At 39.3% G+C, this 20,629-nt stretch overlaps 1 protein-coding gene across 4 annotated transcripts in view; it reads left to right on the top strand.

The window, feature by feature from the left end:
* The window catches only part of wdpcp (WD repeat containing planar cell polarity effector), a 179,791-nt gene that overhangs the window by 139,690 nt on the left and 19,472 nt on the right, over positions 1 to 20,629 (top strand). For all 4 annotated transcript variants that reach the window (XM_073051201.1, XM_073051202.1, XM_073051199.1 and 1 more), the window contains one exon: positions 14,982 to 15,150. In XM_073051201.1, coding sequence (XP_072907302.1) covers positions 14,982 to 15,150 — 169 coding nt within the window. The remainder of the gene's footprint in view (positions 1 to 14,981; positions 15,151 to 20,629) is intronic.

The following is a 20,629-nucleotide window of genomic DNA, read 5'->3' as shown; positions in this document are numbered from 1 at the left end:
AAATTCTATACAGTTATAAATGATTTTTCAAGATAATAAAATGCTTTGCAGTTTCATTGATAACTTGATTTAGTATATTTTCCAGTATTTGTGGGTAGTTTTAGATTGCAAAGTAAGTCTATGTCAAGCACTATGATATTGGCTACTACAAAAAATGGACTTTCCTCACTTGCAGAGAATTCAGTGAATGTACGGTTCTCAAGAACAGAACCCTTATGTAATCCAGTAACTACCTATATTGGAAGTTAAAGATAGATATGGCTATTCTGTTCAGCATCCTCCTATCATTAACTTGAAATTAAATTGCCCCTAACCTTGATTACTCATTCTGACTTCTCTATTTGAGAAGAACTGTATTACAAGAGTTGTGATGATGAGGGTTTTCTCAGATGAATAACTGAAAAGACTGACAGTTTTTGGATCCAAAGATATCTTAATTTATGAGAAATGTCATAGACAATTCATTTACACTTGTTTTCAAATTAGAAACTGGAGAGAGACATGATGAGGATTGTAACAATGCTGAAAGACATTGACAATATACAGGTTAGCATGTTTTTGAATTAATCCTGTGAATATACAGAATCAATAAATCTCCAAGCAAGAGTAAATAAAAATACAGCAGATGGTGGAAATCTAAAATAATTATGGATAACACAAGAAATACTCATCAGGGCTGACTGCATCTTTGGGAATAAAAACAGATATTTCACATTGAAGACTTCATTAGATAGATGTTTTAAAGTAGATATTTTGAACAAGATTATTCAAATCCCTCAGACTAAAAATAAACTGTAGAGAGTGCAGGATTATATAACTTGAGCATAATCAGATTGTTAGGTTTGCATTTCCAGTTGATTACGCATTTAGGTTCTTTTTATAATTTTGTCTTTGTACAGTGAAAATTATTGCTGATCAAAACTGGTGAAGATGAGAATTATACTTCCTAAAGATTAGCAAGTTTCAGTTTTTCTAGACTGCTATAGTGTAATAAAAGTTTGCATCTGTGAATTTTCAATAGTTGATTGAAAGAATGCTTAAACTTTTGAAAAGAGTGGATGAGAAATTTCTCAAAGTTCCTTGAAAACTGAGTCCTTTGCCTTTGAAGATCTACACATCTTTTGATTTCTTACAGGATTTCCTTTGCCAAACATGTTTTATTCAAGGTGTGAAATCCCCCATATTATGGGAACATGCTATATTTATCTGCACTGAGATTTTCAACCTTGTTAGCTTGAACAATATGCAAATATTTCTTACTCATAGAACAACCAGCTTTTACTAACTTGCCCTTGAAACTATGCTGCTTAAAGGGCTAATACTGAAACTGCATTTCTTCTCCTCTAATACTGTAACTTTAAATACCATGTCTAGGTCTAGGTTGCTTTGCTCTTGGAGCTTAAGTTTGCAATCACTCTTGGCTTCCTAGCCTCATAACTATTCTATGTTGCTGATGTTGATCTCTGCCATTACTCTCAGATTACTGGTTTTTTAAAGGAGACTTTCATCAGAAGCAGATAGGGTAGCCATAGAACTATAGAACATTACAGCACAGAAACATGCCTTTTGGCCCTTCTTGGCTGTGTCGAACCATTTTTCTGCCTAGTCCCACTGACCTGCACCTGGGCCATATCCCTCCAAACCCCTCTCAATCATATACCTGTCCAAGTTTTTCTTAAATGTCAAAAGTGAGCCCGCATTCACCACTTCATCTGGCAGCTCATTCCACACTCCCACCACTCTCTGCGTGAAGAAGCCCCCCCCCCCCCAATGTTCCCTTTAAACTTTTCCCTCTTCACCCTTAACCCATGACCTCCGGTTTTTTTCTCCCCTGGCCTCAGTGGAAAAAGCCTGCTTGCATTCTCTCTATCTATACCCATCATAATTTTATACACCTCTATCAAATCACCCCTCATTCTCCTACACTCCAGGGAATAAAGTCCTAACCTATTCAACCTTTCTCTGTAACTCAGTTTCTCAAGTCCTAGCAACATCCTTGTAAACCTTCTCTGCACTCTTTCAACCTTATTAATATCCTTATTGTAATTTGGTGACCATGGATTTTTTTCTGTATCAAGGCCTCTTCAGAGTGCAAGCTTTCATCAAAGGTATTTACAGTATATACTTGTGAAGACTCCTTGGCAATCTGGGAGAATCTACCTCTTATGGGCACTTGTCTACAATGGCTTCCTTACTTTTTGGGAGAACTCTTCCCCTACATCCAGTAATTGGAAAAGTGATGTTTGTGTTGTGATATTCCCATATAGGATCTGGCCTCAAACCTTTCACCTAAATGCAGACAACTAAATTGTGTCAATGGAGGGCCATATGTCAGCTTCAGCAAAGTGTTGCAAATGACAATCTAATAATAACCTAACAACTGAAGATCTTAATCAGCAAGTTTAACAAGGTTGAATATATTTGCCTTGAATTTCTAAACAATCTTCCGTCACAGGAAATAGCAGCAGAATTTTTCTGCTACATTTAAAAAATTATCTGTTGTTGAAAAAATAGTTTCTGTATCTGGATAATGTTTAGGGTATCACAACAAGAATTGGGACTGAAGAAATTTTTGAAGTGTTCTTGTCAGAGGTGCTACCTCCATATTCATTCCCATTCATGGCTCTCAGTCATGTCGGTTCTTGGTTTCATGGACTGTAGATAGCTTTGACAGCACTGAAGAATTATTTTTTGAATGTATTAATTCAAGTGATGTGGGCTTCAGAGATTGAGCCAGCATTTAATTGCCCATCTATTGTTACCCTCGAGAAAGTGATAGTGAAGTACCTTCTTGAACCTTTGCATAGGAATTGGTACATTTGCAATACTGTCAGGAATCTCAAGGTTGTCATTGACTTATTGAATCATCTGCATTCTTGCCACTCTCCATCTGGCTTTTAGGTCACAGGTATTTTGTTTAGCCTTCATCCTTCTGTGGTGATTCTTTTCCAATTGTGCAATCAGTCCAAGTAAATGATATTGTTATCACAAATTTTAGTTGTCTTTTCATAGAACTCCAGCATATTAGTAAAACATATTTCCCCTTTCTGAACCCATGCTGGTTTTCTGCTAACATGCCTGTTCTTATCATCTGCTTTTCCATCTCTTTCATTATTAATGTTTCCATTGTAGCGATGTGCTACACACAGCGCTGAAGTAACGACATGCAGTCGGTAAGTCGTTTCGAGACTAGTTTATTCAAACTTCGCCGCGCTGGCATTTAATCCCTAGTGCCCGCCCTCTCCGGGCAGAAATGACGTCAGAGGTGCATTACCAAAGTCTCCCCCCGGGCGCAGGCTATTTGTGAGCCGGTTCGCCTGTGCAGAAAGTGGGTCGCCACACCATTATCGTATCTATGATACACATTAAGACTTTTGGAAACTACATGTTAGGGCTTTGTATATATAATCACAGACCTCTTTAAGTATCCTTGGATATATGTTGTCTGGCCCTGGAGATTTGTTAACATTAAGCCTTTTCAGCTGAAGCAGGAATCACTTTCTAAGATCTCTAAGACACTTAAAACAAACTTAATTGTCTCTACACTAGCTGGCATATTGCTAACATCTTCATAGGTAAATACTTATGCAAAATATGAGTTACTAGTCTCCACTATGTCCTTCTCTGCATAATCTATCATCCCACTATTATTTCTAATTCACTTAACTTCTTCTTGACTTTTCTTGTACTACTAAAAGTGTTCAGAAAATCTCATGGGGTCAGTCTTAGCAATATCCTTCTCATCCTGCCTTTTGGCAATCCAAATTTTTTCTTGACTGTAGCTGTCACATTTTTGTATAACATAATTACTAGTTTTTTTCTGCATTATTTATTTTTATTCATCCATGTAGTTGATCTGTTGTTTTCATTGCTTCTCCTGTCCTTGGGTATAAACATTTCCTGCACTGCATGTATGACCTCTTTAAATCAACACCATTGTTCCTCAATTGACTCAAGGTCAAGCAGTTCCTTCCATTTTATCTTCTGAAGTCTTTGCCACATCTGCACAAATTTTGCCTTTCTGAAATTCAATTTAATGGCTTTGGTTTTAACTGATATACTGTCCCAAGAAACTTCGAGACTAACAATGTGATGATCGCCTGTTCCTAAAGGCTCAACAACTTCTATAATCAAAATTCTGTCCTGATTGTGACAGAATATCAAATCTAGACAAACCTCCCCTCTTGTTGGTGCATTTACGTACTGGGTCAAAAGCCAATCATTTAATAACTCAATTAATTCACTTTACTGTAATCCATTAGTCACTGGGTTCTCTCAATCAATATTTGGGAAATAAATGTCATATAACTATAACATCACCCTCAGAACTTGCTTTTCTATTATTCTGATAGAGTTGTTTATTAAAATCACTAGCAGCTTTGGAGGCTCCATAACATACACCCACTGTTATTCCTTTATCATTATAGCTTTCATTTCTCACTCAGATATCTTCCCTAAGTCTCGATTCATCTCCTATCATAAGCAGCCTCATGTTTCGGTTGTCTCTTGTGTATACGGCTACTCCTCCGTGATCAATGCAATCATAGCCTACAACTTCCCTTTCAGTGTTAAGCTTTGGAACTGCCAGTATAACCTGGCATTTTTGCGGTGTGCACTGAAGGCTGTGGTATACAGACATCCCACCCTGCAAAAACTCATACCCCCGGTCAACCTCCAAGGGGGTATATATACAGGACATTTGATTATGAAAGAACACAACAATTTATTTGATCACATATTGAAACTATTTTAAAAAACACACACACACACACATTGTTGAATATTTTGATGGCAGTCTCAATGCTAATGCAAATAACTTCCCTTGTACTGTGATGTGGCTTGCTTGGCAGACTTGAGCATTTTGCCAGAAGTCTTAACCTCATAGCAGTCTGTATCAATGAATTTGTTTATTTTGCGAGACATCAGATTGTCAAGTGTTTTGTGAGACAGCTGACTTCTGAATTCTGTCTTAATGTGACGCACTATGCTGAATGCCCTTTCTTCATCACAATTAGAATTTGGCAGCACCAAAAGCAGCTTCATCAACCTGCTGAGCTCTTTGAATCTCAACTGCCCTGTGCTCACGGATTTTATTTTGGACAGCTTCACCCAGAACTCATCAACTGGCAAACTTTTGTAGTTTGGTACCAGTCCTTCAAGGTTAGTTGAGACATAAGTCACTGTTGCAAACAGTGCAGCAAGCAACACTGTCATTATTTCTAACCCCTATTAGGCAGGGGTACACTTTACTGTATTCTGGGGTGAAGTACATTTTATATTTTCTTTTTTTGGAACACTCTGCCATGGCGCTGCAGGACACTAAACTGAACTAATGGACAATGATAGAGACAGAGAGGTCGACTGTAAAGCCCACCCACAGAGAAAACTGATAGGTCTACTTCGCCCAAGGAGAGACCAATCAGGATGTTTTTTTGTGTTTTTCTTCTTCTCCCCCTCTCTCTCTCCCCCTCTCTCTCTCTCCCCCTCTCTCTCTCTCTCCCCCCCTCTCTCCCCCCCTCTCTCCCCCCCCTCTCTCCCCCCCTCTCTCCCCCCCCCTCTCTCCCCCCCCCCTCTCCCCCCCCCTCTCTCTCTCCCCCCCCTCTCTCTCTCCCCCCCCTCTCTCTCTCCCCCCCTCTCAAAAAAATCGATTTCTGAGATGTTGTATATATGTTTGTAATTTGTGGGCATCAGGGAGCCACTATCAATAAGTGGAAGACTCCCGGAACTTCCAGGAGAGGTGGGATGTCTGGGTATAGGAAGTTGTGGCCTGGTGTGTATGTTGCGAATCAAGGTGATAGGGACCAGGCCCAAGAGAGGGGAACAAGCCAATGTTTAGCCATTGTTGGAGTGGACTTGGGAAAGGATTCCAGGAGGCAAGGCAGGGTCGAGGCATCGGGGCCTAGGCCCGAGAGCAAGGAACAAGGCAATGTTTGACCAATTTAAGCACTAGGCCAGATTGGAATGATCAGATACAGGCCGAAATGAGGCAGTGGGCTTCAGGCCTAAGAGTGTATCGAAGCAGCAAGGCCCAGTTCGAAGAGTGAGGAATGCCTTGTTGTTTGCCGATTTAAGTGCCGAGCCAGATTGAAAAGGTCAGGTTGTCGTGCCAGAGGATGGGTACTGGCTAGTGTTTAGCTCATTGCTTGTAAGGTTTACTTGTTTCTGTGCTGAACTAAGGCAGTGGCCTGAATCTAACGGACTCCTGGATCAGCTGTGACTGTCTTTGTGTGTGTGGACTCATTTTCATTGATGTTTGAAGGTTTTTTTTAATGGGTTCTATTGGGTTTCTTTGTTTTGTGGCCTCCTGTAAGGAGCAAATCTCAAGGTTGTATATAGTGTACATACTTTGATAATAAACAAGAGAAAGTCTTAATGAGGGGTCTAGGCCAAAACATCGACTGTTCATTCTTTTCCAATGATGCTGCTTGGCTTTCTGAGTTCCTCCAGCATTTTGTGTGTATTGCTTTGATAATAAGTGTACTTTGAAAAGTTCTTTGATTGGTTCCGCCATTTTTCATCCTAAATATTACTTCCGCCTCACTAGTGCACAGCAATTAAAGGTATACCAACAACAACTTGCATTGCAACAACTTAAGGTTCCTCAGCAATACCTCCAGATTTACGTAGAGTCCTTACTTGAAACTGTAGCACAGTTTATTTATCGTCCTGAGATTTTAATCTTGTGATTCTCTTCCTAATAACACTGATTGCCCTCACCAAAAAGAATGCATCTGTCTATAACCAGCTTCTTCTCAAAAGCAACAATAAATGCTGGTTTGGAGAAAGATATACCTTCTCCCATTTTAAAAAAATATATAGCTGAGCCCACTGCAGTGGTGATTCACTGAAAAATTAGCTAGCATGTCAACTTGCATGGATATGAGTGTGTATTAAATTATGCAAGAATATAGAAATCTATGTATGCATTATGATATTAAGTGGACAAAGAGTGGACATCTACATAAATGATGGCTGTAACTTCTCAGGTGTTTGATTTGAATTACACTGTTAGTAATTTTTCTAACTGAAATCTTCAACCATGGAAATTATGTCAGTACACCATGGCTATCAAAGTTGTAGCTAATGAGCTATTTAGAAAGTGCCTGCATTTGCCTAAATGTCTATTCAAATCAGATTTAATTGGTATAATTTCTGAATCTGTTATCCTTAATATCACAGAAACACTGCAAATTATTGCCATTAATTGGTGAATGGTAATATTCCAATAAACTATTTTTGACTTGATATCTATCAGGTATCCTAAGGATAGAATTTAACATTTTCATTTATTAGAGCAAATGGGAAAGGCTATAGGATTGCTTTATGTGTGAAATATATGCTTCCATCTCCTCCACTAATAAGGCTAAGAAGATATGTTCTGCCTTTTAGGAGATAACTAGCAGAGCTGTGAGTCTTTTGTTTTTCCCAACATAGGGTTTTCAGTGATATATATTAGAGAATGTTTCCTCAGCAAGCTAACTCATTTTTTAGTTATACAATTGCAGGTCCAGTTTCAAAATGGTGAGACACAAAGATATATTGTTTAAAGTAGGATATCACCCAACAAGCAAAGGAATGTATGTGTACAGGGTGGCTACTACTCTACAGATAGTGCAGCCAGGATAGGTGGATGAATAGTGTGCATGGTGGTGTGCTTCTTTCAGCACCTAGGCAGGGTTCCATGTTCTCCCAGTGCATGACCCCAAGCTTTTCAATATCAACCTGAATGTTCTTTCTTCATTTTGACTGGTAGTAAGTCTGCAGTTCCCAGTTGTTGGTAGGATGTTGCATTTCTTTAAGACTACTCTCTTGGCCTTGCCTCTTTCTTTCCTCCCTCCTTCTCTATGACTAGATCTTAAATTGGATTATAGCCACTTTACCAAACATTTGTTCAATGTGTTAAATAGTAATAAGCATTAAACCACAGGAATAAGGCTAAATGGCATTGTAAACCAACCTATACTCATTTAAATAGAAATGGAGTTGAAGGTTACAAATATGATTACAGTCATTGATAAATAATTAGTGAACAATTAAATCACTTGTAATTCAGGACATAGCATAATATGGTTCAGAATTGAGTTTATGTGCCTTTAATTTAGTTTAATTATTTTTACAGCCTATGTCAGTACTTTAAACTGGATGTAGCCCTGTGTAGATTAAATCATCTTTGATCAGTGCACTAAACTTGCAATAAGGTAGCATCTGCTTGTTGAACTCATCTGAAATTCCACTCCAATCACTTAAAATGAATCTAATTTCAAATGCATCATACAGGGCATTGTCACAATTATATTGCTTATTTATTGCTACCAATCTGAAGTCTAATTTCTAGGCACATGGGCTTTCATTCAAGTGATCATCCTTCTTCTCAGTCCGTCATATGCTCTTAGGGATTTTTCAGTAAGAATGAGGAATGGTCAAATAGGCTGGTTTATTAATTTTCATTAGATCTGCAGTGTTTTCACTTGAGGCACTTCTAACATAATAGTAAACTAAATGAGCTCAGCAGAGACAGTGGTTTAAACCTTAGACCCTCATTTTCTATGGGTGTGAAGTTCCATCATTTATCCATTGAAATATAGGCTAATAATTTTTCCCAATTTTGTAGGAAAGTGTAGAATCATATATACAATAGTTAGTCATTTATCCTGATTGTCCAATACCAGAGAATTTATGTATTGAAGCTTACATTATTCAATGAAAACCCTGTGTTCCTTTAGCTTAATAAGTTTTCTCTTTTCTGCATATACTTTAAATAGAACAAAAGTACATTCCTTATTAAATGTCAATTGTGCTTTTTTATTAATATGTGCTTTGCTCTAGTTCTTTCAAAAACATGCCTGTTATGAGACATTTTTCAAAATAATTGGGCAGTAATGTTATTGTAAATAATGGCATAATTTAGAAACCTCTTTCAAACAACCAGTTGATAAATTGATTCCCAGTATTAATTTTCATTCTCTTCCCAAGGGATAGGAGCTTGTGAAGCTCAAGAGTGCAGAGCTTTTATGATGAAGAACACATGATCATTCGGAAAACTAGGCATAGTTGTCTCCTATTGTACTCTTTGAAGCATAATTGACTCTTTTAAGAGCTGCCATCCCATTTATAATTTACCCCTAAATTAACATCTAGAAATGAAATAGTTGATTTAAAAAATGAAAATGAAACTTATTTCAGAATTTTTTTGGATTTTCTCCAAATTTGACGAACAAGCTTACCTTGTCAAGTTGCTTTCTTTGTTTGCAGTGGGGCTGATAGAATACCATCAGTGCTGTCTGTCATAACTGTACTTGAATAGTTATGTTGATAGTCAACAAAGATCAAAGTGAAATAAACTCTGACTTGCTTTATATAAAATGTATGCCTCCAGCAAGTATCCTGAATTGACTTTTTGAACTTCCACTAAGCACATCTTTCCCTCCCACCCCACCCCTAAATCTCTGCTTTCTGCAAGGATAGCTCTGTATGTGATTCCCTTGTCCACTCATACCTCCCCACTGATCACCCTCCTACATCTATTCCTACAAGTGGGACAAGTGCTACATCTATCCCTAACTCCTCCCTCACTACCATTCAGGGCCCCAGATAGTCCTTCCAGATGAGGGAATACTTCATCCTTGTGTCTGTCAGGGCCATTTACTGTATCCAGTGCTCCCAGTGTGGCCCCCCTTTACTTCGATGAGACCTGATGTAGTTCGGGGCACTGCTTCATCAAATATCTTTGCTTCATCCACCACAAAAGGCCGTATGTCCCAGTAGCCACTTAACATAGAAACATAGAAAATAGGTGCAGGAGTAGGCCATTCGGCCCTTTGAGCCTGCACCACCATTCAGTATGATCATGGCTGATCATCCAACTCAGAACCCTGTACCTGCTTTCTCTCCATACCCCCTGATCCCTATCTAACTTCCTCTTAAATATAGCCGATGAACCAGCCTCAACTGTTTCCTGTGGCAGAGAATTCCACAGATTCACCACTCTCTGTGTGAAGAAGTTTTTCCTCATCTCGGTCCTAAAATAAAAGGCTTCTCCTTTATCCTTAAACTGTGACCCCTCGTTCTGGACTTCCCCAACATCGGAAACAATCTTCCTGCATCTAGCCTGTCCAATCCCTTTAGAATTTTATACGTTTCAATAAAATTCCCCCTCAATCTTCTAAATTCCAGTGAGTATAAACCTAGTCGATCCAGTCTTTCTTCATATGAAAGTCCTGCCATCTCAGGAATCAATCTGGTGAACCTTCTCTGTACTCCCTCTATGGCAAGAATGTCTTTCCTCAGATTAGGGGACCAAAACTGCACACGATATTCTAGTGCGGTCTCACCAAGGCCTTGTACAACTGCAGTAGAACCTCCCTGCTCCTGTACTCAAATCCTTTTGCTATGAATGCCAACATACCATTTGCCTTTTTCACCACCTGCTGTACCTGCATTCCCACTTTCAATGACTGGTGTACAATGACACCCAGGTCTCGTTGCACATCCCCTTTTCCTAATTGGCCACCGTTCAGATAATAATCTGTTTTCCTGTTCTTGCAACCAAAGTGGATAACCTCACATTTATCCACATTAAATTGCATCTGCCATGAATTTGCGCACTCACCTAACCCATCCAAGTCACACTGCATCCTCTTAGCATCCTCCTCACAGCTAACACCACCGCCCAGCTTCGTGTCATCCGCAAACTTGGAGATGCTGCATTTAATTCCCTTGTCTAAATCATTAATATATATTATAAACAACTGGGGTCCCAGCACTGAGCCTTGCGGTACCCCACTAGTCACTGCCTGCCATTCTGAAAAGGTCCCGTTTACTCCCACTCTTTGCTTCCTGTCTGCCAACCAATTCTCTATCCACATCAATACCATACCCCCAATACCGTGTGCTTTAAGTTTGCACACTAATCTCCTGTGTGGGACCTTGTCAAAAGCCTTTTGAAAATCTAAATATACCACATCCACTGGCTCTCCCCTATCCACTCTACTAGTTACATCTTCAAAAAATTCTGTAAGATTCGTCAGACATGATTTTCCTTTCACAAATCCATGCTGACTTTGTCCGATGATTTCACTTCTTTCCAAATGTACTGTTATCACATCTTTGATAACCGACTCTAGCATTTTCCCCACCACCGATGTCAGACTAACCGGTCTATAATTCCCCGGTTTCTCTCTCCCTCCTTGTTTAAAAAGTGGGGTAACATTAGCCACCCTCCAATCCTCAGGAACTAATCCAGAATCTAAGGAGTTTTGAAAAATTATCACTAATGCATCCACTATTTCTTGGGCTACTTCCTTAAGCACTTCTTTCAGTTTAATTTCCCATTCCCACATGTTGGTCCATGGTCTCCTCTACTGCCACAGAGGCCATCTTCAGGTTGGAGGAGGAATATCTCATATCGCATCTAGGTAGCCTCTAACCTGATGGCATGAACATCAATCTCTCTAACTTCTGATAATTTCTCTTGTCCTCATCCTTCTTTCTTTTTTCAATCCCCATTCTGGCTCTCTTCTTAACCATTCTCTTCACCTCACCTCACCTCACTCTGGAATTCCTCCTCTTTCCCTTTATTCCATGGTTCACAGTCCTCTCCTATCAGATTCCTTCTTCATCCCCTTACCCCTTCCACCTATTACCCCCCAGCTTCGTTCCCCCTCTCCTACCTACCCATCTTCTCACCCATCTGCTTTCACTTATTACCTGCCAGTTTGTACTTCTTCCCCTCTCCTCGCCACCTTATTCTGGCTTCTTCCCCTTTCCATTCTAGTCCAGCTGAAATGTCGCCTGTTTATTCCTCTCCATAGATGCTGCCTGGCCAGCTGAGTTCCTGCAGCACTTTGTATGTGTTCTTCTGAGAGCTGCTGCTGGATTTAAGTATAGTCTATTCAAAATATGGTGAAGTATTAATATTGATAAAGGTACACATTATTACATAGATTTATTTGTATTTTACATGTAAATTTAGAAACATCATTATTAACATTTTCGAAATAAAAGAGTTGGATTCTCCTGGTCTGCACCATTCCCAGTAGGCTGCTAGACATCAGCCAAGTTACCACCCACACAGAGGGTCCACATAAAGGCGCCAGCACCCTGAGATGGAGGGTAACTTAATGAAGAACGCCTTATAAAATTGAGAGAAGATAGTTGAAGTATTTTCCCTAGAGTAGGAATGTCTAAAAATAGAGGTCATAGGTTTCAGGAGAGGGGAGAAATTTCAATGAGATCTGAGGGCCAGGTTTTTCCACATTGAGGGCAGTGGTCACATGGAAAGAGCTGCCAGATGAAGTGGCAGAGAAGGATACAATTACAGTGCTTTAATTGTGTTCGAACAGGTACTTGGAATGGAATAGAGGTTTACAGGTCTAATGTGGGCAAAAGGGTTCTGTAGATAGGCACGGATGAGTTGGTCTGAAGAGTTAATTTCAGTGCTATGACCCTGACTCTTATGTTTAACTTATGTTTTCAATTTGTATTCTAATTTCATGAGAAAACTACATAAGAGTTACCAATACAAAAAAAAGTTCAAGAGAATTTTTAAAAATTCTATTCTGTAAAGCCTTTCATCTGCTTAATTTACCCTAAAATAGGCTACAACCAAATAAATACCGAGGTCATTGTTGTAATGTGTTTTTATACTGAAACTGTTCATAAAGATGACAAACATCTAGTATTTTCTACTTCAATTTTAGAATTGAAGTATCCAAAGTATTTTGCATTTCATCAATAGTATATCTTCTTTATGTAGGAAAATGGGTAAGCATGAAACCTAATTGTAAAATTAATGATCCTATCTATTATGATCCTATAATTCTATTCTGTGGCATATTGTGCTTCCTGAGATGAAAAATATCAGTGCAGGGGATTTGAATAATTCCCAGTCCTGTTATATTTTCATAGGATACATTCTGAACTCTTAAGTATTCTACCTTCTTTGAATGACATGGCTAATGTAAGAAACACCCATGTCTCCTAACCCTTGTGTTGATGGATAACTATTATGAAACTGTATTTCTGGTGTATCCTTAGAATTTGCTAAAAATTCCTGATAATGTTTTGGCTGGTCTTGGCTCTAGTTCAGTTTTTTTTTCCCCATTCTTTTCCCTTACCACTAATTTCCTATCATTTTCTTCCTTATGTCACTTACTAATTACAACAGCGTCTTTTTATAGATATCAGTTAGCTTCCTGGTCCTGATCTGAATGACCATTCTTCATATAATTATGGTAGATATTGAGTGTCAACTGCTCATTCAGACATGCTGGCATCATCCAGGTACCTTGATTTTCATCAAAAGGGGAGAGAGTGTCACCAGAGGGCAACCAGGAGCAGAAGCCCTGCCCTATTAACAAGCTCTGAGGTCAAATTTGTCGGTGCTGTTACTGCTATATTGTGGCCACTTGCTTCAGGCAGAGCAAGTTGACCCTCTCGTGGATATTTTGGCTAAGCAACTCTTACTGGAATTTGTATTATGTCATGCCTGTTTTGGTCTAAATGAGAATACAGAACATTTTAGGAACAGTTTCTTTCCCTCCATTATCTGATTTTTGAATGTCTACGAACCCATGAACATTCCCTATTTGCCTTTTGCACTATTTAGTTTTTGTAACTTATAGTAATTTTAATGTCTTATGCTATACTGCTGCAACAAACAACAATTGATGTAACATGTCAGTGATAAAAACTTGATTCTGATTCTGGTTGAATAGCTTGCTTGCATTTTAAACATAACTTTTCTTTAGAATATGAATGCATTTTAGCCACTGCCATGATTGTACATTACATAATTACAATTTAAAATATTTTATTTAAGGAAATAATACTATTCATGTTCAATGAAATATGGCATTAATTTCTAGCATCAAGAATATTTCACTTGTGTATTCATATAAATCTGTAATAACTGTTTTTTCTGTATATTAGAATTCCCTCAAAAATAATTTTTAAATATTTTATAAAAATTCTTATAATCACTGAAGGAAAAATGTGGTTTAATACGATTATAATTGCTTAAAACTGTCCCATATATACTGATGTGGCCAGTCAATGCATTATCAAAGGAGTCAACTTTTACCTTAAAATGTGAATTACTCATTCTGAAGTAAATCAATTTAGTCAAGTTAAAATTGACATTATGTCACTAATTAAAGTAAATTAAAATATTATTCTGAAGTATTTTTGAGCTTCCAAAGTATTTCAAAATACTTTAACTTCAAAAACTTTTGACAACTGAAGTTGTGCTGTCACTCTAATGCATTAAATGCTCAATGAACGGACTCTTCTAAGTTAGAGAGAGCAAATACCATTTGGACAATTACTTTGCCCAACACCTCCACTCAGCTAACATGCATGACTCTACCAGAATTTCAACCTACTCCTAATCTTTTCTTGCCTTCCTACAGTCTTCAACAGAGGTCTAATAAATACCATCTCCCACTTTTCAGTTAGGTACATTGCAGCCTTAGAACTGAAAATAGAGTTCAACCTTTAGATTATTACCACAACATTTTTACCCTTTGGCTTACAGATCTCTTAATGATTCAACTTCTTCATTAATAATCCTGACCTCCACCAAAATTCAGACACTCCTGTTTGTTCTTTAATTCTCCCTCTCCCTCAGCCTGTGTATAGGTTTCAGGTGTTGCTACATTTGCAAATATTGCAGCCCTGTGAAAGGGTTCACGCTTGAGTGTGCTGATGAAGTGTCTTGGCCCAATACACCAACTGTTTATTCCTCTCCATAGATGCTACCTGACCTGTGGAATGTCTCTAGCATTTTGTGTGTGTTGCTCTGGATTTCCAGCATCTGCAGACTCTCTTGTGTTTATGCTTGATTATTATTTCTGTTTCTCTGTCCAAAGATGCTGCCCAGCCTGCTGAGTCCTTTCAGTGTTGATTTTTTTTTTGTATTTGTTCCTTATATTAGATTGTTAGGTTCATTTTGAATTAATTTCCAATTCTCCTATTATTTACAGTAACTCTGGAATGCGCACAGGGTGGTGACTCTTTGAGAAGAGATGGATCTGAATTTCCTTCGGTGTCAATGGAAGCAGAAAGACCAAAGAATGGGAATTCACCTCATGGTTCAGCCAGTAACAGCAGCTATTTACCACAGCATGCTGCGCAGAGCAGCCCTTATATCAGGTGAGAGTGACAACAGTTTTACAGTCCTTAAATATGGAATGCAGTTCTTATTGCCTGTTTCTATTCCAGAAACAGGTAATCTAACACGGTGCTTTTGTTCTGCACAAACCTCCCTTTACCCTTTTATTGTTGAGTATAGCACATAAATAAAAATGAGAAGTATAACCACAGGCTATGTGGCTTTTAGTGTATACTCCACCACTGAGCAAGACCAAGGTTGAACTAATCTTGGCATCATTTCCAGTTTAATGCTTGTTTACCATATCCCTTTCTTTCACTGTTGAGTAAAAACCTGTCTGTAGGTTTGAGTATATTCAGCAATTCACCCCCTATAGCTTCCTTTAATCATTCTGTTTATTTTCTATCCCAGTTTTCCCTGAAATCTTTCTCATGTCTCCCAAGCAGTGACCCCAAGAATGGAGAGTGAAATTTCTGTGAGCTCCGAAGGGCTGAACATATTTACAGGAGATCCACAGACTCTCCCACACAAGTAATACAGTTGGTGCAAAGGGATTTGGGAGTTCTCATGCAGGATTCCCTAAAGTTTAATTTGCAGATTGAGACTGTGATGAGGAAGGCAAATGCAATGTTAGTGTTCAGTTCAAGACTAGAATATAAAAGCAAGGATGTAATGCTGAGGCTCTATAAGGCACAGGTGAAACCTCACTTGGAGTATTGAAAAGGGTTAAAGAAGGTTCACAAAAATAATTCTAGGATTGAATGGCTTGCCATATGAAGAAAGTTTGATGGTTCTGGGCCTGTATTCACTGGAATTTATGAGAATGAGGGGTATCTCATTGAAACCTATTGAATGTTGAAAGATGTAGAGAGAGTGGATGTGGAGAGGATTCTTCCAGTGGTGGGGGTGTTTAGGACCGGAGGGCACAGCCTCAGAATAAAGGAATGTCCATTTAGAATGGAGATGAAGATGAATTTCTTTAGCCAGAGTGTGGTGAACCTGTGGAATTCATTGTCACAGGCGGCTGTGGATGCCAGATCCTTGGGTGTATTTAAGGCAGAGGTTGATAGGTTCTTGATTGGTCAGGGCGTGAAAGGCTATAGGGAGAAGGCAGGAGAATCAGAATCATGTTTATCATCAGTGGCATGTGCCAGAAAATTTGTGAATGGGGCTGAGAAGATGATGGATTAGCCATGATGAAATGGCAAAGCAGACTTGATGGGCCATAGGGCCTAATTCTGCTTCTTTGTCTATTGATTGGCTCAGTGACTCAGTTGTTAGGAAAGTTACACTGTTTTCACTTCACCTCTTAACTCGTCTGTGATAGAGATGCAAAGTGTTCAGTGACTCTTTGATTTGAGCTCTCATAGGCTATGCATTTTATTGTCAGTGGGAATACTGCATTTTACAAGGGGTCTTTGAGAACATTCTTGACTGCTTTCTCTGTCTCTTGGAAAAATCCTGAGATAACAGCAGTTTGGAGTCAAGTATCTGTTTTCCATATGAACTGGTCGAACATGACCAACCCTCTGAACTGGGGAAGTTGGTCCAGGAAGGGCAGACATTGGTTTATTTATTCTACCAGTGGATTTGGAGCATTTCACAGAGACTGTATTGATGATTTTTCTCCAGATTTTGAGGTCTTATTGTACATGTCTTCAATCCAAACATAAAGGCGGTCATCACTGATACTAATTTCACCAATAGCTTGGCAGTGAGTTTGAAGCCTTTGTCATTGAACACCAATCAGCTCGCTGCAGGTATTGCTGGCATAATGAAGACAGTTGTGAATTTCATTTATAAATGTCTACCTTCACTTAAATGTGGAAAGTGAATCACTTTTCCAGGCTTTTGTTTAAGATCTTGATTGTAGGAAGAATAATAGGAACAAATTGGAAGAGGACCTTTGTCTATAGATATTTAGAGTAAATCCTTCTAACCATATCTTCAGTGAAGTCAATGATGACAGAGTTCAGCCTCCAGATGTCCACATAACCAATTATCATCTATATACTCTTATGTTGATGATTGATAACCAGATTCCTCACTAAGTATTATTTTAACTCGACTCTAGGAGGAGGTTTAATGGAACAGAGGTGCAGTATTACAACAGAGAAGGTTGAATAGAGGATTTATTCAATATTGTAGCCTTGTTTGACCCAAGGAACCACCTATGATAAGTTATCATCGACTGAAATAATTAACTGATACAAACAACTTTGCTTGATATTTTTTATTGAGCCTTTCCACCACACAAAAAGAATGAAAAGAGAGATTCTTACAGATAAGATTACCAATAGTAACACAGGAAAGATACAGATCTACTTTCCAGGCCCTTTTTGCATAGCTTCTTTAAATGCACAAACACACCTTTGCTCCTTTTCAAATTTTTCATACGCGAGTAGAAGCTTTAGACCCATGAACACTTTAGTTATGTGACCATGCTGAGTAACAAATATAATCAAGAGATACATTATAGAAAATCATGCTGCTAAGTAAATCATATTCTGATCACATTTATATCAATGTGAATGTCATACCCAATTCATTCAAGATCCCACTGCTTAAACTTAATTGATCTTGAGAAGTGGTTGTGGTTCTGGAACTACTGACGTTATTCTGCAGAATATGCTCCCACAGTGCTGTTGTGTAGAGTTTAAAGATTTAGGCTGCTTCTATTCAAAAAGTTCAAAGAAACATCTAAACAAGCCTGATGCATTTTGCAAACAAGTCCTGTGGACTGATGAAGTTAAAATACCTTTGCAATGAGCAAAGGTATGTTTGGAGAAAAAAGGGTGTAGAATTTCTTCGGCAGTTTGAATGGGGCACGACTGCGCAAGCGTGTGAAAGTCGGCCCATGAGGCAGCGGGAGAATTTAAAAAGCGAGCAGATTGAGAAGGGGTGGTCATTTCTTCAGCAGTTTGAACGGGGTACGACTGCGCAAACATGTGAAAATCGGCCTGTGAGGCAGTGGAAGAATTTTAAAAGCGAGCAGATTAATGGAGCGGCGACGGAGTAGAGGGAGACAGAGTAGGAAGGCTTTGGCTTGAGAGGCTTTGGCAAGCAGAGGCTGAGGACGAGCTTGCTCCCAGTGAGGTAAGGCCGGGTAAGCTCTTTTAATTAATCTAATTATCTTAGGAATAGATAATGGAGGCAGCAGTTAGGGCAGTTGAGTGCTCTGCTTGCAGTATGTGGGAAGTCAGGGCGAGCACAATTGTCCCTGATGACTACACCTGTAAAAGGTGCATCCAGCTGCAGTTCCTGACAAACCATGTTAGAGAACTGGAGCTGGATGAACTTCGGATCATTCGGGAGGCAGAAATAGACAGGAATTACAGGGAGATAGTCACCCCTAAGAGTCAGGAGATGGGTAGCTGGGTGACTGTCAGGAGAGGGAAGGGGAATAGACAGCATGAACAGAGCACCCCTGTGGCTGTTCCCACCAATAATAAGTATATTATTTTGGATACTGTTGATGGGGACAACCTACCAGGGACAAGTTGCAGTGGTTGCATCTCTGGCATCGAGACTGGACCCTCAGCTCAGAAGGGAAGGAGGGAAAAGAGGAGAGCAGTAGTGATAGGGGACTCGATAGTTAGGGGGACAGATAAGAGGTTCTGTGAAAGAGATCGAGAATCCCAGATGGTCTGTTGCCTCCCTGGTGCCAGGGTCCACGATATCTCGGATCAAGTTCTCAGTATTCTCAGGAGGGAGGAGGTCCTGAAAGGTGAGTTTAGGGAGTTAGGTGCCAAGTTAAAGGACAGGACCTCCAGGATAGCAATCTCAGGATTGCTACCAGTGCCACGTGCAGGCGGGTTTAGAAATAGTAAGATAGCGCAGATCAACACGTGGCTGAAGACATGGTGCAGGAGGGAGGGCTTCAGATTTATAGATAATTGGGCAGTTTTCCAGGGAAGGTGGGACCTGTTCCAGTGAAACGGTTTACATCTGAACTGGAGGGGGACAAATAGTCTTGCAGGTAGGTTTGCTAGAGAGGCTTCAATGGATTTAAACTAGATACAAGGGGGGAGGGGAACCAGAGTGTAGGAACAGATGTGTGGGAGAAGGAAGAAAGAGAAAATAGTAAAGTTGTTTGCACAGTTAGTGATAAACAGAGAGTAAGAGGTGGAGAATTTCTTAAATGTATTTATTTTAATGCTAGGAGCATTGTAAGAAAGGTGGATGAGCTTAGAGCATGGATTGATACCTGGAAATATGATGATGTAGCTATTAGTGAAACATGGTTGCAGGAGGGGTGTGATTGGCAACTAAATATTCCTGGATTTCGTTGCTTCAGGTGTGATAGAATCAGAGGGGTGAGAGGGGGAGGTGTTGCATTGCTTGTTAGAGAAAATATTACAGCGGTGCTCTGGCAGGATAGATTAGAGGGCTTGTCTAGGAAGGCTATTTGGATGGAATTGAGGAATGGGAAAGGTGTCGTAACACTTTTAGGGGTGTATTATAAACCACCTAATGGGGAGCAAGAATTGGAGGAGCAAATTTGTAAGGAGATAGCAGATATTTGTAGTAAGCACAGGGTTGTAATTGTGGGAGATTTTCATTTTTCATACATAGACTGGGAAGCCCATACTGTAAAAGGGCTGGATGGTTTGGAGTTTGTAAAATGTGTGCAGGATAGTTTTTTGCAGCAATACATAGAGGTACCAACTAGAGAAGGGGCAGTGTTGGATCTCCTGTTAGGGAATGAGACAGGTCAGGTGACGGAGGTATGTGTTGGGGAGCACTTCGTGTCCAGTGATCGCAATGCCATTAGTTTCAATATAATTATGGAGAAGGATAGAACTGGACCCAGGGTTGAGATTTTTGATTGGAGAAAGGCTAACTTTGAGGAGATGCAAAAGGATTTAGAAAGAGTGGATTGGGACAACTTGTTTTATGGGAAGGATGTAATAGAGAAATGGAGGTCATTTAAAGGTGAAATTTTGAGGGTACAGAATCTTTATGTTCCTGTTAGGTTGAAAGGAAAGGTTAAAAGTTTGAGAGGGCCATGATTTTCAAGGAATATTGGAAACTTGGTTCAGAAAAAGAGAGATATCTACAATAAATATAGGCAGTATGGAGTAAATGAGGTGCTCGAGGAATATAAAGAATGTAAAAAGAATCTTAAGAAATAAATTAGAAAAGCTAAAAGATACGAGATTGCTTTGGCAAGTAAGGTGAAAATAAATCCAAAGGGTTTCTACAGTTATATTAATAGCAGAAGGATAGTGAGGGATAAAATTGGTCCCTTAGAGAATCAGAGTGGACAGCTATGTGTGGAGCCGAAAGAGATGGGGGAGATTTTGAACAATTTCTTTTCTTCGGTATTCACTAAGGAGAAGGATATTGAATTGTGTAAGGTAAGGGAGACAAGTAGGGAAGTTATAAAAACTATGATGATTAAAGAAGAGGAAGTCCTGGCGCTTTTAAAGAATATAAAAGTGGATAAGTCTCCGGATCCTGACAGGATATTCCCTAGGACCTTGAGGGAAGTTAGTTTAGAAATAGCAGGGGCTCTGA

This window comes from Hemitrygon akajei, chromosome 7, assembly GCF_048418815.1.
Source record: "Hemitrygon akajei chromosome 7, sHemAka1.3, whole genome shotgun sequence".
Taxonomy (NCBI): Eukaryota; Metazoa; Chordata; class Chondrichthyes; order Myliobatiformes; family Dasyatidae; genus Hemitrygon; species Hemitrygon akajei.
Note: the sequence above shows the minus strand (reverse complement) of the source record. Positions and strands in the feature narration are given on the sequence as shown.